The 22,127-nt window shown below is 41.4% G+C and overlaps 2 protein-coding genes across 6 annotated transcripts in view; one reads left to right on the top strand and one right to left on the bottom strand.

Moving 5' to 3' along the window:
- The window catches only part of LOC126282111 (zinc finger protein 679-like), a 165,426-nt gene that overhangs the window by 131,328 nt on the left and 11,971 nt on the right, over positions 1-22,127 (top strand). For all 4 annotated transcript variants that reach the window (XM_049981575.1, XM_049981572.1, XM_049981573.1 and 1 more), the window contains one exon: positions 1,002-1,314. In XM_049981575.1, coding sequence (XP_049837532.1) covers positions 1,002-1,314 — 313 coding nt within the window. The remainder of the gene's footprint in view (positions 1-1,001; positions 1,315-22,127) is intronic.
- Positions 3,907-22,127, bottom strand: part of LOC126282113 (uncharacterized) — a 388,870-nt gene continuing 370,649 nt past the window's right edge. Inside the window, exon 9 of one of the 2 annotated variants that reach the window (XM_049981576.1) lies at positions 3,907-4,204. In XM_049981576.1, coding sequence (XP_049837533.1) covers positions 4,106-4,204 — 99 coding nt within the window. In that variant the 3' untranslated portion in view covers positions 3,907-4,105. The remainder of the gene's footprint in view (positions 4,205-22,127) is intronic. The other variant, XM_049981577.1, reaches the window with a different exon arrangement.

Genomic DNA, 22,127 nt, shown 5'->3' with positions numbered 1-22,127 from the left:
GACTAGATAGAGGCATGACAAGACTACCAGGCACAATGTCTTGAGACAGAGAGGTAGGGAAGTAACAGGCTTTTGAAAAAAATTGATTGTGTTGAAGGAAACTAAAATAAAATATTACCTTACCAATATGAAATAAACAGAGGATATTTAATAGAACTTAGGAGGCAGCAGCTTTTTTAAAAGCAGCCACTTTCTTTGTAATACACTTCATGAAATTTTAGCTGATAAAAGTGTGACTAACATTGAGCAGTACAGTGAGAGTTTGTTGTTAATACTGTACACAGATTTAGTCTCTATGATTTGCTTGTGTTATGTTAATGTATGCCGTGACTTGTTCCACATCCCTGAAGTTTCTGTTCCTAGATTGTATCAGCAGAACATGAATGAATGAATGAATGTATTAATTAATTAATATTTTCAGTGTTATGAAAAGGTTAGATTGTTATTCATAATAAATATGACACATTGAGTTGCAGAGAGAGACAATAAAAATAGTGTAACATACTTAGTTTTCGGCCAAAGCCCTCGTCCCATACTTGGCATGATTAGGTTACACCATGATGTCTCTTTCATGGAAAGTAGATTCAAATTTTGCATTAGACTGTGTCCTGAGTCATACTTTTAACTCAAAATTTGATGATAATTTAGGCGATGGGTTACCAAAAACATTCTCAACTTAAGCCATGTTTGCTTAGATCAGGTACAACCTAACTGCTCAGCCACTGGCATTGATGTAAAGACTGGAACTATAATGAATGATGAATGTGTGTCCAGAACAAGACCAGATAAGCACAGGAGTTGCCTCTGTCCAGCATCATGTTTTCATTTCTCAATATTCTCCTTCCTCAGCACAAAACAGAATCTCCCTCTGAGCACTACCACTTTGTGTTCATTTTTTGTATTTTGTCCTCCATTTGCTATTTATGAAACAAATTAATTTACTAAACTGTGTACTTTTTAATTCTTTAATTTACATCTTTGCACCTGTTCTTTATTTATAGGTACAAGAGACAGCAGCTGCAGCAGAAAGGCGTACTGCCAGCTGTTCCAGATCCTGAATGGGTTGGGAGGGGTGAGGAAGTGAGCCAGCAGTATCTTGAGAAGTTGTCTGAGAAACTAGGAAGAAAAATAACAGTGAAGGAGTTGCGGGAGAAAGAGTCACATCGTGAGAGAACTCAAAGCACAACGAGTAAATATCGGAAGCTTAATACTGCATCAAAGGCAAACAAGAATGCTCGTGCTGAATGCTTTATGCTGCCTGAGACAGCAGATCACTCATATGTCAGTACAGCCAGGGAGACCATCATTGAAAAGGTAGAACAACATAAACATAATCTATATCCTATTAATGTATTAGCTTTGCCATACAAGATGTTCATTGAAATACATTTTGGTACAATGTTTCTTGAGCTTTCAGAAGTCTACTTTAAACCACCTGCTTCAGTAGGAAGTTCAATAATATGTTTTTTATTTTGTCTTTCTCGTCGTCATTCAATTGTTTGTTAGCTCTCAATCTGGATATATTATGATCTAACTTCTTCATGTTCTGCTTGATTAGAGACTTCTGCATTATGCCTGGCCTGTTGTAAAAATACCAATCCTATCTTCCTTGGCCTAACTCTGTGTATTGTTCCTTCTAGAACATTTACAATGAAAGGCTTTTGTTATGTCATGTGACCAATCCACTTGTATCTTCTTCACACTCTTGTTCTTATAAATGACATTCCTTTGCCAGTTCTCTGAAGAACTGCCTGGTTGGTGGTTTTCTCTCTCCACTTCATCTTTAACAGGCATCTGCAGCACCATAATTCAAAAGCTTCAAGAGGTTTTGTTTCATTTTTGCATGTTGTCCATGTTTCACAGCCATGAAGTACTACACTCCAAATTCAGCTCTGGCCACCTTTTTCCTCACGTGAGTGTTGTTTGATCAAAACATTTTTCTTTTATTCATGAATATTGTTTTTACTTCTGTAATTCTTTGTTTTATATTTTCAATACTTGTTCCATCTTTGTTTCTCTTACTTCCTAAACATTTTTATGACCCTGACTTGTTTTACTTCCTGTAATTTCAATAATTACTTCTTCTGATGCCTTGGTGCACACAAAAAAGTATTTCTGAGATTTTTGAGTTAATTTCCATTTTGTATCATCTCTTGGTACTGTATCCACAACTTCCAAGATCCTTTGAAGATTTCTTTCATCTTGAGCTGCTACAGCTATGTCATCCACAAATCTTAGCATCTGTGTTCATTCTTTATTTATTCTGTTATCCATACAGTATTCTTTGCAGTCATTCCTTACTTCTATATGTAGGTGTTAAATGGGAATGGTGACAAGATTGCAACCTTGTCTAACACCATTAAGAAATCAAACTTTTTTTCTGTTTATTATCTTTACTATCACTGTTTGTCTGTATATTTCTTTAATTATTCTCCCGTCTATATAGTCTAGTTTAATGATTTCTTTTTTAAGCCTAAAGCTTTCTCCAGTTATACTGCAAAGGCTTAGGGTAGCTTTTGCCATGTGCTTACCTGCTAGAAAGCCAAATTGATCTTCAACTAAATTGGCTTCAGTCTTGTTCTAAATGTGTGTTTGTATTATTCTTGTTAATATGTTTGAAGTGCAGGACCCTTTTCCAGGCCAAACAGAATCTGTTTGACAATTGATTTGTAATAATACTTAAACATGCATATGAACTCTGATCCAGTTGTTGTAACATACTGATGGAACTCGCAGGTGGAAAAAGAACTGTAGCATTTTGTGTGTTGGTACATCCAAGTGGGCAGAGCAATTGTCAATGAAAGGAATTGTTTTTAATTTCCTTAGGATCTTCCATCAGCCATCCCATTTACGTTTCTCTTGTCATCGAAGCCTTTACATTATTATTATAGTTGGTGGGTAGATTGTTTGCGCCTGTGAACAATTAAATTAGTATACTATACATTTAGCTTTGATTTTCCCTAACTCTTCTTAAAGAAGCTGAAAATTAATCCATTCAGAAAATTAGAAGATTTAGTACAAGAGTGGCATAAATCGCTCTAGACCAGCATGACCCTGTTGGGGCTGTGCTACCACAGTTGGCCCAAATACTTTTTCCGCACGAGTATATGACCCACACCATTTGGTACTGCAATAATTCCATTGGTAATTTTTTTTTGTTTTGCTAAATGTAGTGTCTTGCATGTATTATAGTTTCATGTTTTATTTTGCCTCTTTCAAGGATGAGCTTCTCTCAAATAAGGGCACTATAAATGTTGATATCTGGTGATTTAAAACAAATCATCAAATTCACATAAAATATCCATGCAGTCGAGGACTGCATTGTCAAGAGATTTAGAGACATTCATTAACTGCTGTGTCATGACTTACAGTGATCCATGAGGTTCCAAACTATTTTTCCACTTTCATTTATGCTTCTCCTCCAATTAGCTACTGATAACTAAATGTCATACTTCTGGGAGTGTGATATATCATAATCATTGTAACTCAGATCACATTAAATATTTTTCCACATAAATCAATAGTCAAAATCTCAGCAAAACCAGAGATTATTTGATAACAGTATTTAGCCATCGTATTTGCCGCACGGGGTTAGCTGAGCGGTCTAAGGCGCTGCAGTCATGGACTGTGTGGCTGGTCCTGGCGGAGATTAGAGTCCTCCCTCGGGCGTGGGTGTCTGTGTGTTTGTCCTTAGGATAATTTAGGTTAAGTAGTGTGTACGCTTAGGGACTGATGACCTTAGTAGTTAAGTCCCATAAGATTTCACACACATTTAGCCATCATATTTAGGCTTCAATTTTAATTCTGATCTATTTATTTGAAAAGCATATTTCTTTCATTAAATAATTATCATTCATTTGTAATAAAAGGGTCTTCAATAATAATTCAACACGAGACCACTGAATAATATTTAACAACTCACAACATTTTATTGTATGTTAGCAATATACACGCTGTTGCCATATAATAAGATGGTACATTAATTAACACATACTATAAGTGCAATCAAACATGAGTAAAGATGCACGGAACGGAAAGCATACAACACTTTTGCAAAAAATATGTGTTTTCATTTTTATAATAATTAACAACCATCTTGACATGACTAGAAGCATCTTGTTGTGCTGTATGGCTGTTGGCTTCGCTGCAAGTTGGTCCAGCATCTCAATGTCAGCAAACAGTACCAGAAGTCCCAACAAGGCTCCTTGTGGTACATGAAATGGACAAAAAAACACACACATTTTATAGCATTTGTTAAGTATACTTAATGTAATGAAATTGTTAATCACTTATTGAAGCAAAAATATGTAACCTTCTGTACAGTGTATTGTGATGGTGACACAATTCTTAGTGAAAGTGTTTCAGAGTTTCAGAATTACAAATACAGTTACATACATTAAGCTTAGCATTGAAGATAATATAACGGGAGGTCATGCAAATCTCCTACTGTAAAAACAAAAACAATGAAACTGAAAAACTATCAAACTGACTATGTTACAGCAAAATAAGTGAAAAGAGATTGAATGTTTTAACAGAAGACTAAGTATATAGTAGCATAGTACATGAATCCTTTTGCCACTGAGCTTATCAGTCAGGAGTGTTTCAGTGAACAGTGTACTGTTAATTGGATTCAGTACAACATGTACATTCTGAGTGCACAGATTTTGTGAATGAGCAATAAAGTGCTCTTGAACGTTTTTCAGGAGTTGTGGATCATGCCAAATTGCGTCTGTGCTTTTTGGATGATAAGGTATGTTGTGCTAGCATCAGTAATACTATACTGTAGCCTGACAACATAGGTTATGGTTTGCCATCAGGCACATGTAGTCAAAGATGGAAAACTGTTACTGTTTTCCCAGTCTCATATTAAATGGGATATCAATATACTACATTAACATGATGTGAAAATAGGTGTAGCAAACTTACCTATGGAAGACTAGGTCAAAATGTAAATGGTAGGAGTAAAGAAGGCCACTCATCAAATAGTAGAAGTGTTTAGTCATGAACAGGCACTGTTGTGGGCAGGAGGAAGGGGCAGCGAGTGGACAGGCAGCGGGTGCACAGGCTAGGCATGCGACACACCAGGGCCCATGTATCAGTGCAGTGCACTTTCCTGATTCAGTTTCATTGATGATATCCTAATGATCTGGATTCAGGGCCAAGTCACCCTATCTTCATTCCTCTTCAACCTTAACACCTTCTCTCCCATCCACTTCACTTGCTGCTCCTGATCGCAACATGCCACTTACCTGGATGTCGACTTCCACCACTTGGATGGCTTCATTGACACCTCAGTCCATATTAAGCCCACTAATCACCACTACCACTACATGCGTTTTGACAGCTGTAATCCTTTCCACACACACACACACACACACACACACACACACACACACACACACACACACACACACATACAAAATCATGGATGTATAGTGTATATGCAGTGATGAGAAATCCCTTTCCCAGTGTCCTAAAGGTTTCACAGAGGCCTTCACAGGGAGGTGCTATACACCAAACCTAGTCCACAAACTGATCTCCCATGCCATGTCCTCACACAGCCTTAATCCTCCTCCTGGCCCCAGGTATCAGCTGCAAAAGAGTGCCCCCTCATCACTCAGTGCCATCCCAGACAGGAGTAACTGAACCATACCCTTTGCTAGGGCTAATCATTATCGTCATGCCCAGAAATAAGGGAAATGATCCCACCTATCTTAAAGTGGTATTCCATTGCTCATCCCATGTACACAATATTGTGTTCTCTCCCTAAGCCAGTTACAGTCTGACCAGCTGGCCCCAGGGGCATATCCCCTTGGAAGACCCAGGTGCGAGACATGCCTGTTAACCCACCCAGCTCATCCTCCTCCAAACCTGTCACAAGCTTATCCCATGCCATCAGAGTTAGGGACACCTATGAAAGCAGCCATGTCATATACTAGTTCTGCTGCAATTTCTGTACAAAATTTTATTTGGGCATGACCAACAATCACCTGTCCACTAGAATGAATGGGCACAGCCCAACTGTGGCCAAGAACACTCCCCCAGGGGCTCAGCGTTCACTTTCTGAGTACGGGCTTGGCGACCCCGGGGTCCTGAGCTGGGGATTGGTCAGCGCCACCAGTCTCCTGTCACCATAACCCCCGGACATGCTTCAGCGACCACCGTACGGTGCGGCGGTGAAATGTTGTGTGCTGCAGGGAATTGTAATCTTGGCTTGACCGCCTGGATTGCGAGGAAGCCCAAGCTCTATAAAAACCCCTCAATCTTTCGGTGTGCTCCGCACCTAGAAGATGCATGGGTGTTGGGGTGGAACAGTCGCAAGCGGGCGACCTCTGGGGCACCTGCCGAACCCCAGTTGTATAAGGCATACTCAGGCACGCGGGGCTCTGTCTGAGTGGACCTTTAGTTCCCTAGCTGCTTGTGGGACCGGAATGGACCCTTCGACCTCTACATTTCCCCCTACCAGTGGCTTGGGTGGGCCACTGGTAGGAAAACACACCCCATCGAAAAAGCGGCTACGCGCTGCGAGTCCTCCAGCGCCTGGTGTTGCTAGAGATTTAACAGACTGTAGTAACGGAGCACATGCTGATAATCAGAATGTGTTTTTGATTATTAAATGGAAGGAGGGTAGCTTTGAGAGGGTTTCTCCCTTTTACATCCACAAGGGTCTTGAGGGAATTGCAGGAACACTGAAATCTGTGAAGTGGCTGTGCAATGGGACTCTGTTAGTTGAGACTTCTAGTTCCCGTCAAGTCGCTTCCCTTCGGAAAGCAACCTGTCTAGGAGAGTACGCTATTGAGACCGAGCTCCACTCCACTTTGAATTATAGTAAGGCTGTTGTGTCGTGTAGGGACTTGGTGGATATCCCCATAGACGAGTTAAAATCTGAGTGGGCTGACGAAGGTATTGTTGACGTGCAGCATATTATGAAATGAGTCGATGGGGACCTCGTCAAATCTGACTCGTTTATTCTCACGTTCAGTTGCCCGAGACTCCCAGACTATGTTAAAGCGGGGTTCTTACGTTTGCCAGTACAGCCATATTTCCCCAACCCAATGCGCTGTTTTAAATGTCAGCACTTTGTGCATACTACATTGGGGTGCAATGGGATAGCCACTTGTGGTAAATGTGGTCAGCCTGCCCATGACGGAGCCGATTGTTCATCGCCTGTGAAGTGCGTGAATTGCTCTGGAAGTCACCCTGTCTGGAGCCGGATCTGCCCCATCCATCTCGACGAATGGAAGGTACAGGAGATTAAAACATCTCAGCGCATCCCCTATGGTGAGGCCAAGAGCTCTTTAAGGCCACGCAACCTCCTGTGTTTTCAACATCTTTCACTTCCACTCTGAAAAAACCGGTACAAATGGCCACTGTTGCTATGCAAACGGAGGTTGTTAGTGTTAGCACTAATACCTGTGTTTGCCAGTGCACTTGTGCTGCTGCGGTTGTTTTGCAACCTGCAGCTCTCCTCGCTACGTCAGACAAGGCCGTGGTTGCTGACATTGGGGTACTTCCTGCCTCCCCCCATAGGGCACCTTCTGCCCAGGCGAGTAAAGCTCCAACTGTTGACAAGGCTCTGCATTCTAAGCCCCCCAAGACAAAGCCACAGAAGGTGACAGTTTTGCCACCTGAGGAGACTAGTCAACGTCGGTCCGATGACGAGGCCATCGTACTGTCTGACATCTCTCGTGGGTTGTCATCGGAGCTTATGGACATTGATGTCGACCGGGGGCGATCTTCTCGCCCCAGGAATAAATCTCCGGCCAGTACGGGCTCTCCTCCAAAGCACAGAGGCAGGGTGAAAGTTCAGCCACCCTGATCACTGGCTCCCATATTACAGTGGAACCTGAATGGGTTCAGGACGCATGTGGCCGAATTACAACTCCTTATACGAGAGTGCCCCTTCTGCTTATGTCTCCAAGAGACACATTTTTGGGGCACTGATGCTCCTTCTTTACGGGGCTATACCGTATATCAAAAAGGTGATCTGACGGGGGAAAGGGCAAAGGGTGGTGTTGCGGTTTTTGTCCGTGACATGCACCCCTCATCTGAGCTCCCTCTCGTCATCGACTTGCAAGCAGTTGCAGTTGACATTCTTGTGGGTCAGAGGCTCACAGTCTTTTCAGTTTATTTACCGCTTCAGGATGCAATGGTCTCTGAGGCTCTCACAGACCTTATTAGCCAACTCCCCCACCCATTTCTTCTTCTGGGGCACTTCAATGCTCATAATGTCTTATGGGGCTCTCCGACTACTTGCTCCAGGGGTCGCATTCTGGAAAGCCTCATGATGTCTGAAGAACTGTGCATCCTCAACTCTGGTGCTCCCACTCATTTCTGTACTGCGTCCGGGCCGTCATCGGCTATTGACCTTTCCTTTTGCTCTCCAGCACTCGCGGATTCTGCTCTGTGGGAGGCTGCTGCTGACCTCCATTCTAGTGTCATTTCCCCCCTTTGGGTTCGCCTCCTGGATGAGGCTGTGGCATTACCAGTGCCGCCCCAGTGGCACCTCTGCAGAGCTGACTGGATACTTTTCAGCCAACTGGCTGTTTTGGAACGCCGTGCCAGCGTCAACGAATGGGTAGAGCATGTTACAGCCGTGATCTCCCATGCTGCTGAATTGTCAATCCCACGGTCATCCGGTCATCCCAAGAGGCGTCCTGTCCCTTGGTGGACCACTGAGTGCCACTCAGCGATTCGAGCCTGCCGTGCAGCTCTGCGCCGCTTCAAGTGTCGTCCCTCAGCTGACAATCTTTCTGGTGGCAAGGGCAAAAGCGCGGCGAATGATTAAAGAGAGCAAACGGCGGTCATGGCAATCGTTCTTGAACTCTCATCTCTCACTCCACTAGTTCTATGAAAGTATGGAAAGCCATCAGGTGGATTTCCGGGAAACTCAGCCAACTACCTGTCACGGCATTGCTGCATCAGGGATGTCTCCTCACGGCGCCGAGAGACATTGCCCAGACAATGGCCATGCATTTTGCGGACTCTGCCGCCACTATTAACTGTGATCCAGATTTCTGCCGCTACTGCACTGCCATCGAGAGGGGTCACTTGGACTTCCGGTCTCTAAATTCTGAACCCTATAACTGCCCCTTCACAATGTGGGAACTGGATTCGGCGCTGTCTGTGGCTTATGATACTGCACCTGGTCATGATCAAATCCGGTACAGCATGCTGCGACACTTGTTGCTGCCATCCAAGGAAGTTCTCTTGAACTGTTTTAATATGATATGGTTATCCGGCACGTACCCTGACTCGTGGAGGGAGGCGATTTTGATTCCCGAAGGATTCGGGAAGGACCGAACGCATCACAGTAGTTATCGCAGTATTGCTTTGACGAGCTGTGTTGGGAAGATGTTGGAACACATGGTCAACCGACGCCTGGTTTGGCTGCTCGAGACCAGGCAGCTCCTTAGCCCCTCTCAGTGTGGCTTTCGGAGATGTCGTTCCACTATAGACAACTTGACCCTGCTTGAGGCCGCCATCCAGCAGGCCTTCCTACGTAACCAGCATTGTCTAGGTGTCTTCTTTGACATTAATAAGGCGTATGACACTACTTGACGCCGCCTTATCCTCAATCAACTCCATGAGTGGGGCTTTCATGGCCGTCTCCCCATCTTCATTAGATCCTTTCTTTCTCACCGCCTCTTTCGGTATCGGGTTGGTAATGTGCTATCTGATTTGTACGTGCAGGAGAATGGTGTTCCTCAGGGCAACGTTTTAAGTGTCACCCTCTTTGCCGTCGCTATTAACAGTATCACGTCCACTATCTGGAGTCCTGCACAATGCTCCTTGTTTGTGGACGATTTTGCTGTTTTCTGTTCTTCCTCCAGTCTTGTCACTGCTAGTCGGCAGTTGCAGCTTACGATAAAGCGCTTAGAGGCGTGGACTGCAAAGACGGGTTTTACCTTTCCTGCAGACAAATCCGTGTGTGTTCATTTTAATCGTTCTCTGCGTCCTTTTACCTCCCCTGAATTGCATCTGAGGGACACCGTTCTTCCTTTTAGAGACACTGTGAGGTTCCTGGGCCTCACTTTTGATTCCCAGTTGTCGTGGTTGCCTCACCTTAAAGACCTAAAGGTGCGGGTCCTGAAGGCACTGAATATTTTGAAGTGTCTGAGCCATCGGTCCTGGGGAGCAGACTGGGCGCGTCTGCTGCAATTTTATAGGGCTTTCGTCCGATCGCGTCTTGACTATGCTTGCACCGTGTATGGGTCCCCCTCCATGCTGTTACCTCCCTTTTGCATTTTTGTGTTTTGCGTCAATGGGAAGAGGAGTGGCTGGCAGTTGGTGACAATAAGCTGCGTCTGGTAAAGGTCACTAAGCGACCATGGCGTACGTCCTACCAGTCATGCAGGCGGGATGAGGTTCTCCTCACTCACCTCCGCATCGGGCACAGTCCCTTAACGCATGGTTTTTTACTCCGGTGGGTGGACCCCCCAATCTGCAGTGCTTGTGGCGTCCAGATTACTGTCCGCCACATTTTACTTGACTGTCTTTTATTCCCTGACCAGAGGGCGGTGGTTTCTTTGCCACCGGATTTGCCCTCTATTTTGCAAGACGATGCAATGACTGTGGTTAAGGTCTTATGGTTTTGTGTCCTATCCAGTTTGTTGCCTCGGATTTTAGGGAGAGGGTTTTAATGTGCTGCTGGGTGACTGGCTCACCCAGGTTTTAGGTAAGAGATCCGCCAGTCACGATTACCTCCTTGTTTCCCTTCGGTTTCTGTTCTCTTTTCCTTGTGTTTCCTTTCCTTTTTTTGTGTGTTCCTTCTCCTCTTGTTTTGCCTCTGTATGTGGGGATTTGGAACTGCGTCAGGTCTGTGTCTCTTAGCTGTTCTCCTTGTTCGCTGTTCGTCTTAGTCCCTTCACTGCATGTTTTCCTGTTTTTATGCATTTGGGCGCTGATGACCACGCTGTTTAGGGCCCGTAAACCTCAAACACACACACACACACACACACACACACACACACACACACACACACACACACACACATGCCAAGAACAGAGTTCATCACCCAGTGGTAGAGCACACTGCTGAGCACAATAAGCTCAAGTTCAGAGTGTGCTTCACAACCCTTGCTATCTGCATCTTCTCCCAGCACAACCTTTTCTGGACTGTGTGGATGGGAGTTTTCACTCGTAATCCTCCTGGACTCTGTCTCTTCTGACCAACTGTTACCGCATCCTCTACCTAACAGTTTCCTCTTCCTCTGCCCTGTCACCCCCTCCTAAGACACATCTCCACATCATCTCCATTGTACACTGCAGAAAGTCATTGGTCTGGTGCCCCTGTACATGCTGCCTCTCCACTAATCTCTCCTTCCTCCTGCCCCCAACCCTTACTTCTGCTATCCATCTCTCTCTCTCTCTCTCTCTCTCTCTCTCTCTCTCTCTCTCTCTCTCCTCCCTCCCTCCCTCCCCCTCCCCCCTCATCCCACTCCACCCAACATGATCCCTTATCCCAGGCCATCTGCTTGTGTGCAGTCCCTGTATTGTGTGTCCAGCCAGCACAGTTTCTGATAACGAAAAGAGGCAGTTTCTCCTTTCCAGTCATGTTTGCACAGAGAAGAATAGTGAGGTACCTCTCACTTTGCTTATGTCTGTGCTGCACTGCTTCTTTGATCATAAATGTTTTATCCTGAAGGAACTTGAAAAACAAACCAGTCATGTCCACATTGGAAGTTTCATCTGGATGCTAACTGTCTAAAAGGACTAGCAGATCTTCAGTAAACTGCTTGTACACATGCCTTGGTTGACAGATATGCTTTCCCCCTCTACTTCCTTACAAACATAGTCAATATGTTCCTTAAAACTATACAACTAACCATTGATGGCTGAAAAAACTGTGTTCCCCACTTCTCTGGGGAAATTGTGAACTTTTCCTGTCAATGATGGGAATATGTGCATCAAGGGTTTGTTTAATCCATTCCCTGATTGGGTGCTGAGACGTGAAATTCAATAGTTTTGTGTCTCTTGATACGTTTATGTCCCTCAGAGCATCAAGATATTATCTTATTTTTGTCTTTTATGGTCTTATAAAATATGGACTAAGGTGTGCCATACACACACAGAATCTCACTTTATGACTTCTCATCCTTGAACACATTCAAAATTTTTAAGTTTATCGCTTAGCAGAAGTACTGTCATTTTTCTCTTTGACATAATGAGACTGCAACACATTTTCCTCAAAGATAGACACTGTTTGTTCCATTTGTCTTTGTCCCCTAAAAATTCTTGCCATGCAGAGGAATGGTAACCTCACATGTCTGTCCCTCTGTCCCCTGACATATCAAAACCACATGTAGCGACGCTGCCGCAAAGCTCGCCGGTGTGTGTGTGTGTGTGTGTGTGTGTGTGTGTGTGTGTGTGTGTGTGTGTGTGTGTGTGTGTGTGTGTGCAGTGCTGTGCGGTTGTAATTACTTACACCGACGTCAGTGTAGTTCCGCGCCCAGCCTCTAGAGGCGCTGTGTTTTCTAGCTTTTATACACATTCTGTTTATTATTATTATTCCTTGTTTTTGAGTTAGTGAGTAGTTCCGTGCCACCTGGCTTGTGTGGACGAGTACTGTTCCTCTCCTAACTATGGAAGTTTTCCGAGGATTAAGGATCCTTCTGTAGAGACCGGAAGCAAATTTTGTAACTCCGATCGGTCCATGCATGCCGGGCATCGTCAGATACGCGCTCTCAATAAAGTTATTGTTGCTGAACTAAAGATCTTTATTCTTCTGAATCACGTTAAGCAAAGGTCGGACAGCCACCAGTTTAGCTGAACCCGACACACTTAACACGTAATCTTACCCATGACATACAAAAACAAACATTTGGTTTACCTCTCCAAAAATTGAAAGTGCTTCAACAATAGAAACAATCTTGCTGTGTAATATTTAAAATTCCAGATAAAATAACTGTTTAGATATATTGTTCCTCACATTCACCCCAAATCAGGTGACTTCCACTTATAGAGGTTTGTGTCTTATTGCTTACAAAGTTTTCACTCTTAATCAGACTATAGTCCTAAAATCCAAGACTATGTATCTAGTTATCATTTGTATCCTAGAATTACTATTTACAAATTTCCATCAGAAATTTGCGTGACCTGCAACTGACTTAGGCGCACACATTATCAACCTACACTAATGCTAAAGCAATGGGAACAGTACAAAATAATTGGTAAATGTAATTTTCGTGTACATCATATTTTGGATTAGATTGGATTGGAGGTGCAGTGAGAAACAGCAGCAGCAGCAGCAGCAACAGAAGAAGCAGGAGGAGGAGGAGGAGGAGGAGGAGGAGAAGGAGAAGAAGAAGCTGCAGTAACTTTCAGCTACATGGGATACGATATAAAAAGAACTGCAACTGGGCACCTCTGCAGGTGGCAGATAGGGGAATGCCTACCAGATATGGATGGTGTGCACCAACTATTCCCGCTGTAAAAACTTAGTGTTTGACCCTTGTTAACGCCTCTGTATCTTTTATATCCGTTTAGAAAAATAGCGGCTGACCACTGCACATGATGGAAACTCATCACAATGAAGCAAACCTCCCAGAAACATGCTGCTGCTTAAATTTATTATTTAAGGATCAGCTAACCATAGGGAAGACAGGTAGAGAATACAGCTTTTATTTAATCTAATCAAGTGAACAATTGACAATGAGTAATAGAGAGCAATGTTCTGAAAATTGTAGCAAACTAAAGTGAATCTAAACTCAGTTGGCCTCATGTTTAATTGGGATCTGCAGGAAACAAAATCAAAACGACTTCCACATCTGGGTGGTCGCAAAATCAAGATGTGTGAGACAAATATTTCATACAGATAACTGAGCATTCAAGGACATAAACAAATGATTTGAATGAGAGCTGTTCAGAAAATGGATCACACTAGTGCCTGACGGAAACTTGCTTTCTGCAAGTACAGTAAGAAGGTTCCAAATAGCAGCAGACAAGAACTAGGAAGTGAATATCCTCATAAAATCAAAGTTCTCTTGAGAATTTCCAAGCTCCATTTGGAGGAGAGGGTGAATGCTGCTGCCAATCTGACAAATGCGTATGTTCCGCTGTCTGTGTAAAAACATGGGAAAGCATGAGAAACTTCCCACCCAAACCTTGCAAAAAGCCTCATTAAAATTTGTGACATTGGTACTGGTTGCAAACAAACGTGTATGGTGGCGGGGTTGTTACTTTGGAATGGACAGTGGATAGTCCTTAATTTTGGAGGGAGAACTTTATTACACCAGGGAAGCACTGGTATGTGGCCGCCGCTTTTATGTACATATAAAGGCAAGTTTCACCTCTAGCACCTGTGGTAGAAAGGTGTGGTATCTGGCAGCATCGATGCCTGTGGTAGATGGATTAGTGCAAGCACAGTAGGCATTTTGAGAAACGAGACCAGCTACAAAAACTTCCCCCCTTGCCCCCCCCCCCCCCCCCTCCCCTCCCCATACAGGATGTGCTTGTTCATTGCTATTGAGACACTGTGAAGAGCCTTTTGCTGACATTTTTGGGACTGCCAAGCTCTATGGTCCCACTCTCTTCTGTTGAGAAATCAATTTCTTGTCACAGCAAAAATATACCAACCTCAATAAATTAATTGTTGTGTAATTATGACAGAGCTGAAATGAAGTCCCAAGCAATATGTGAAATGCATGTTGCAATACTGACTAGCACAGAGATTTTTTAGAAAGGGCAACAATAACTGCAGCAGAGGACACAGTTGCTCTCTCACAAAATGAACCCAGGACATCGGGGGTAGATGATCGCGTAATACCATTAATAGACCAAGGAAGAAAGTGTAGTGAGAAAAAATGAATCAAAATATAATACATGAAGAGACTTAGTTAACAGGGAAGCAAAAGATATCTAAATAAGAACCGCTGAAAGAGTGAGCCTTTACATATTATCAGATTTTATTTGAATTTTGTGAGAAGTCATTCAGTAAGTTTCTGTTAGGATAGTCACTGAAGGTTTCACCTATCGCCCTTCTGATAGCCAAACACATTTCATTTGGCATCCTTCTACCTATAGTCTTATGCGTTGTTATACACCTGTTCCACAGAAATTGCTGTTTAATAAAGTTACTGTACAAGACTGAAACAATGTAGGGTCCCTCCCATCATCCACTCTTTTACTTGACTTATATCCATCCATTGCTTAGTTAATTATCTTTCTATATATCAGCCACAGTTCCTGTTCATGCAGATTCCCAGAGCTAACGACTTTTACTTCTTTCTTGAGATATGTCACTATTGTCTCTTCATGTACATTACTGGACAGGTAAATCTTTCTAATAGGTTTAGTTGCCCTTTATACTGTGGTAATAATTGTTGCTGCAGTTACCTGGTATCAGTTTCAGTGTGGACTCCCTCAAAGAGGTCATTTGTCTGTTTCCAACATGAGTTGACTCCTGAGCTATCTGTTCTAGATAGATTTCAGATAAGACATTTAGCTTTGTTTTACAATATGTCTTGTCATGTCCATCATTTACAGACCTGTAACTATCCCAATCAGTTGCAGGATGATTAAAGTCTGCTAACTTGTGATTATATGGGCTAGCGAGCAGAGATTTTCTCAAAAGTTGTCAGTTATGTCTGAGGGTGTGTCTCATGGTCAGTAGGCAGAACCACTTATAAGTTCATGCCCAACTTTGATATTGAGTCTTGCAAAACAATTTCACATGCAGCTTCAATTTATATCATGATGTATTCAAGTTTAATGTCTACACTGCAATGCATACACCACATCTGTTTCCCATTAGCTTATTCTTTTGATGTACAATTAGATTAACTCCAAAATTATCACTACATCAAATTTCGATTTTAGACAGATTTCTGTACTTAGTATTGTCAGTTCCACTGTCTTTTACAAGTGCTTCAAGCTCTGGGATGTTGTTACAGATGTTTGCTATCCTGCGATAAGCATCACAGCATGGTACCTATAACGTATGTTTATGTATACACATTATGTAAACATATTGTTATAATACACATATAATTCTCACACATGGAATTTCTCACACATGTCCATTTTCCATTGCTCACTAGTTGTCATGATTTTTACGCTTTCACTGTTTGTGTATTTGACAGGTAAGTTAAAATTAGATTCTTCTTCAGGTGAAGCTTATCCCTTGAGAAGTTGGATCGCTACTTTGCGTTCTCTGAGTAGAAAGCTTTTCATCAGCTCTGGTGGGCGAGTCTCACTCGGACGTTGCGTACACACATTACATGTAACAAAAAAAATATAAATACCCATTAGTCCAAGAACTAAGCTTAAATCTAATTTTAGGACTTGGGATTCATAGGAATTTGACTTTGTCACTATTTGCGTGTGGTTTGGCTGTTCGCATTTCATTCACGGGATATAACATTAGCATAGTATGTGTTATGTTGTGAACTCATATAAGAGTCTTTTTATTTTGAGAGCGGCTTTCATGGAAAGTCTGTTTCGTCGAACTGCAGCGGGAGTGTTGTGCTAGTACATCACTTTAAATTTAATGCGTTTGTTGTGTCGATGGACGTTGGCACAAACTGATTGTTAGAGCTGAATCGCAATTCGAGGCGCTCACTAGCCTCCACACGGTACTTCAGCTTTTCCGCACACGGTTAAGTGAACACATTGCGTCGAAGGTGTTGTGGTATTTTGTGGTTTGCTGAGCTGGTGCGGAGGGACGAGGATTACCAGGGACAGAGACTCCATTGAAACCATCCCTACCTCCACATTTTCCAGCCGATTTTGAAGATTTTAAGGTAGGCTAGCGCTCGCACTTTGCAAAGCAGCTAACACAATTGGTTTCCGATGCACTGCACGTAATCACATCACCGCCTTCGGTTACACAACCGGCCTGTCATTGTCCGTCGGCCTATCTGCACGTTTAACACTTTTTATCTTCATCGTGAATGAAATTATCACTTACTTATAACAACGACGCGTTGCTTCATGTCTGTGGCAGACTTCCACAGCATTTTAAGCCTTCACTTATACACTACTATGTACACAAATTTTTTTACAGTTTATAATCAAATAGTTTGTTTCACCTTGAAGCTTGTTAGTTGAAAGCTTTGATTATCATGTCCATTTCAATTTCTGTTACTTTGTTGGTAACTATCTATAACATTTCGCTTTACATTGTTCATCATCTTTCTCTAAGACTAATTATGCTTTTAGTTCACAGTCACACTACATTTGTTTCTCCGATCTGTTAGCAATTATTATTATTGTTATTTTAATTCATTTGAATCGTTCTTTCTATTCATTAGATTTATTAAAGTTATCACTGTCATTTCAACAAAAATTCTCATTTTACTAGATGTGAGGACCTATCAGCACATTTGGTCGCCCTCTCACGTGAGAACAGAACACCATTCAAGAAAATATTCAAATTCCTTATCACGATCTCGGTTTGCGTCTCGGATTGACTTTAAAAGGAAAAATAAAGACATTTCAAAACTAGCTTTTCCCTATTTCATTCACGCGTTTCCTTTTGAAAATCGTATGCCAAACCAGCCTTCCACGTCAACCGCATTTCTCAATCTGTGACGTCAAGTCTATGGGACGGGTTTAGGCGGGTTAGGATATTTACACAAATTCAGAAGAAAGGCATAGGTATAATAGTACATAGATGAAGAAATCTAGCAAACAACTCCTTGTTCCTTACGACTTAGAAATTAATTTTCCTTTGCGCCATACGTCTGCGTACACGCTGCACTTAAGAACTAGTTGCGTTGTTTTGCCGGCGGTCTTATTCTCGCTTTGACGCCTGCTTGCGCTACACTGCATTGACCTCTATATATGACCTTAAGTCATCATCGCTTTGGCCTTGTCACGCTCTTATACTTGGTATTTATTTCACTTGTGCCTTTGAATGTATCTGACCTGCGTATTGCAATTGCAATTAATGCTACTTTGTTTATCTAGCTGAAGGATAGCGCTTTCGTGGTCATGTTGGTACTTACAAGTAACTCACATGCTTCGTAAACATTACGTTATTTTAATGCAGAGATGAACCTGTTCCAGATTTCTATGTACATTAGAACTTAATCTAGACATAGCTGACTTAGAAACTAGTTACTTGTTTTCCTTTTTAGTGGGATCAGGAACCAATAATTGTCGAGCGACCCTTGTCCTTGACGAAAACAAATTTCATTTCTCGATCATTGCTCCTTGAACTTAAAAAAATTCTTACCTACTATATTTTATTTTCACTTCTTTAGCATTTCATATCGCAGAAGCCGGCTTGTTAGGCACATCCTTCGCTTTATATTTCATTTTACTCTTAAATATTATCTCCTTAAAACTAAATCTTAAAAACTAGAGTTCTTGGAGTTGATCACTTTCTTTGTTAAATAAGAATTTTTTATTATTATTTATCAGCTTGTCTGTACTTAAAGTATGACTCAAGATAACATATTTTAAATTCTCTGCTGTATAGCAAGACAAACTCACTGTCATGTAATTTATTCTAAGCATTTTTTTTTTTACGAAGTCAGATCAGTTGTCACTTAGTCACTAGCGGCTAACCTTCTCTATCCATTATAAAGCTTTCCTTTTAACTTATTCTGCAGCATTATATTTTTTAAGATCAGAGTGATTATATAACCCTTTTATTTTTCCATTTGCGGGATCATAAATCAGATAACAACCTTTATGCGGTATACGAAGGATCTCGTAAGGTCCCTCAAACAGACTTCCATTTTCGATTTTTGTGTAAGAGCAACGATGGTTTAAAGTGTGTTTTTAGGAAGATCTTTTCGCCTACTTTGTAAGTTAACACCGTATATCAGTACAAGTACGTCATGGTTAGTCTCTTCGCCGAAGCAGTCGCCCCATTCTGCCTCACAGCATACCTTAGAGAGCTTTCAGATGCTGAACTTACCCGTTTTCCTGTTTGTGGGTTTTTATTGGCCTTCATCATTAGAAAGTTCGACCAATCTGACATTATGGGAACACTGAGGAACAAAATTACTGTTATGCTCAAACCTTGTGTCAAAATGTTGCTGCGTTTGTTCTGGTGTCCAACACATGTTACTGTCTTCCGCGTTTGCGAAAAATACAGGGGGATTGTAATGCCTTCGCGGGGTCTGATGATTTTTATTACTATTATTATTTCCGGAATTGTTACTGTGAAATCCACCTTCACACTGTGGTTTGTCGTTTTTTACCAGGCGCGGAGTTGTATTGGTATGAGTGGGCGTTATCAGCTGTTCGTTGCTGCTCGTAATTTGAGTGTTGGCTGCGCGAGTACGGTGCATTCCATTGCGATCCGCTCTGCTGTTGCCAACCTTTTTGACTGAAACCATTTCCAAACTTCTGCTTGTACGGTTGATTGCCGTGCTGGTTACCAGTCGTGTTATACACGGGATTGATTCGGTTGTGTTGATTATGTCTATTCCTTTTGTGCGGATACCCATTGCCTTTATTTCCGTTTTGCCAATCGTTACTATTTTTGTAACCGTTCCCTGGCTTTTCATAGCCGTTACTCTCGTAATGTTGTGGCCACGAATTGTGCGGAGTATTCCGCGGTTTGTTAGCTCTCATGTCCTCATAGATCAGGTCTAGAGAATCTAATATCGACAGAAAGGTATCTGGATCATCATCTGGTATGGCTATCAGCTTTTCACAAATCGAAATGGGTAATTTAGACTTGAGAATCATAATTATATCTTTACTATTGATTGCCAAGATATTTTTCGAAGTACTTTCTCAGGCTACCATTCCTGGGGTCAAATTGTTCTGCATTATAGACTTCTTTACGAAGGCGCTTCTGAACACCTTCGCTCCAAAATTTGCTGAGGAAACTGTTCTCAAATTCCTCATACGTTTGACACTTATCAACCATTTCGGTTCCCCATATTGCCGATTCGCCGCCTATATATCCGGTAACAAATTGGATACGCTGGATTCGCCACCTATATATCCGGTAACAAATTGGTACGCTGTCTATCAGTCCACGAATTTGGAAAAATGCCAGAGAATCCACGAAGAAAAACAGTTAGGTGGATATTTCGTTTTTCCGGGTTAAAGGTTTGAAAAACTCGATGCTTTATCATGCTTTCTTCCTTCATCATTTTTACTACTGAATCAGATTCTTGGTTTCGGTGACTAACTGGAATATGTGGTGGTGAAGTGTGTTCATTAGATACAACAGGTATTCGGAATTGCCGAAATAATTCATCTTCTTCCTCTGAGGCTAACGAGTTACGATAATTCGGTCTCTGTATTCGGGAACTACTACTCACTTGTGCCTTCAGGTTATTTAGCTGTTCCGTTACCTCTTGCTTCCAATTTGGTAATTCTTGCTGAAGGGTATGCCTAATGCTACCGAGTTCAGACATCACGGTGTCTCCGGAGCTTCCAGGAGCTGACAAGATACCAAGAATGGTTGCTTTCACAGTATCTACTAGGTCTTTGTTAATTTTATCTTCGACAGATTTGTCCTTTCCAGCAATCCAGTTCTCATACTTTTCTCTAAATTCTCTCTCATGACTATCTAGCCTCTCCTTTACTTTCGTTTCAGTTTCCAGAGTCAAGTTTGACATTCCCCCGGTTAGTTTTTCTACCATTGTAGTTACTATAATAATAATAATAATAATAATAATAATAATATTTATTCAACATCGAATAATCAAATACAATCCCTAGAAATAATACAGTTTCAGGACATCATATAGATTATTCTTCTGAATACGTCAGTTTATAAATTTAAAAACTAATGGTTTGTTTGTATTAATAAATTTTACATTTGATGCATTTTACATTTGGTAGTATACAATCACAATATTACAAATATTGTTGTTATCAACATCGTATTAGTTGTAAGTTACTTTAAACTATGAGCTTGACATACTTATGAAGCACTTTTCATATAGATATAGTACTCGTCTAAGGAATAAAAAGGGTTTTCAATTAGAATTTTTTTTAGCTGATCTTTTAATTTGTTACTAGGAAGGGTTGTGAAACTTTTTGGTAGGGCATTAGCTAGCTTCAGCCCAGCATAAAGTGCATTTTTTTCATATAAAGCTGTTCTGTGGCTATTTACATGGTATCTGAACTTTTGCCTTGTATCGTACTGGTGCAGGTCACAGTTGAAATTTGGATTTATTGTTTTAACGAGCAATATAACTTTCAATATGTATAGACCTATAATGGTAAGCACTCCTAATTTTGGGAACAGATTTCGACATGATTCTCTGGGTTTGGCACCACAAATAATTCTGATAACTTTTTTCTGTAGTATTAATAATGTGCTTAGGTTGGCTTGAGTTGTTGCACCCCATATTTCTACAGCATAGTTTAAATTTGATGAGAATAGTGCATGATAAGCAGTTTTTAGTACACCCATATCCTTACAATATTTGCTCATCATATTTATAGCAAATACATTCTTCGACAGCTTACAGGCTAAGGAATCGATATGCATGTCCCATTTGAGGCTGTCCTGGATTGTAATTCCCAAGAACTTTGTCCATTTTTCTTTTTTCACAATGTCATTTCCTATGGATAATTTCATATCAAATTCTATTTGTTTCCTTGTGTTAAATTCCATCATTGCAGTCTTTGAAGCACTTACATTTAGATGGCTTTCATTAAAATACTTCACTATTTCATTAGTTACACTGTTGCACAGCACCTCCAGACTGTCATAGTCTTCGTGTCTACACACAATTGATGTATCATCTGCATACAATATTTTTTTTACAGTTAGGGGAACAATACTGTATGTCATTAACATAAATTAAAAAAAGAAGGGGTCCCAAGACAGAACCTTGAGGCACTCCATATTCGAAATCAGTAATTTTAGATTTGAAAGACCCACTTTTTGTTTTAAGCAAGACAAATTGTTTTCTATTGCACATATAGGATTTTATTAGATCATAGCCAGTTCCTCTAATACCCAGGTTCCATAGCTTGTCAAGTAATATGGTGATGTTGACACAATCAAAAGCTTTTTCTAGATCAAGGAACACTCCAGTTACATACTCCTTATTCTCTATGGCAGTTATTATTTTGTCTATTAATTGTGCTGCGGCTACTGAAGTTGACTTGTTTTTCATAAAGCCATTCTGATTTTCAAATATTAAATTGTGTTGACTCAGGAATGTCATTAATCTAGTATAAATAACTTTCTCAACTAC

This window comes from Schistocerca gregaria, chromosome 7 (assembly GCF_023897955.1).
Source record: "Schistocerca gregaria isolate iqSchGreg1 chromosome 7, iqSchGreg1.2, whole genome shotgun sequence".
Lineage (NCBI taxonomy): Eukaryota > Metazoa > Arthropoda > Insecta > Orthoptera > Acrididae > Schistocerca > Schistocerca gregaria.
Note: the sequence above shows the minus strand (reverse complement) of the source record. Positions and strands in the feature narration are given on the sequence as shown.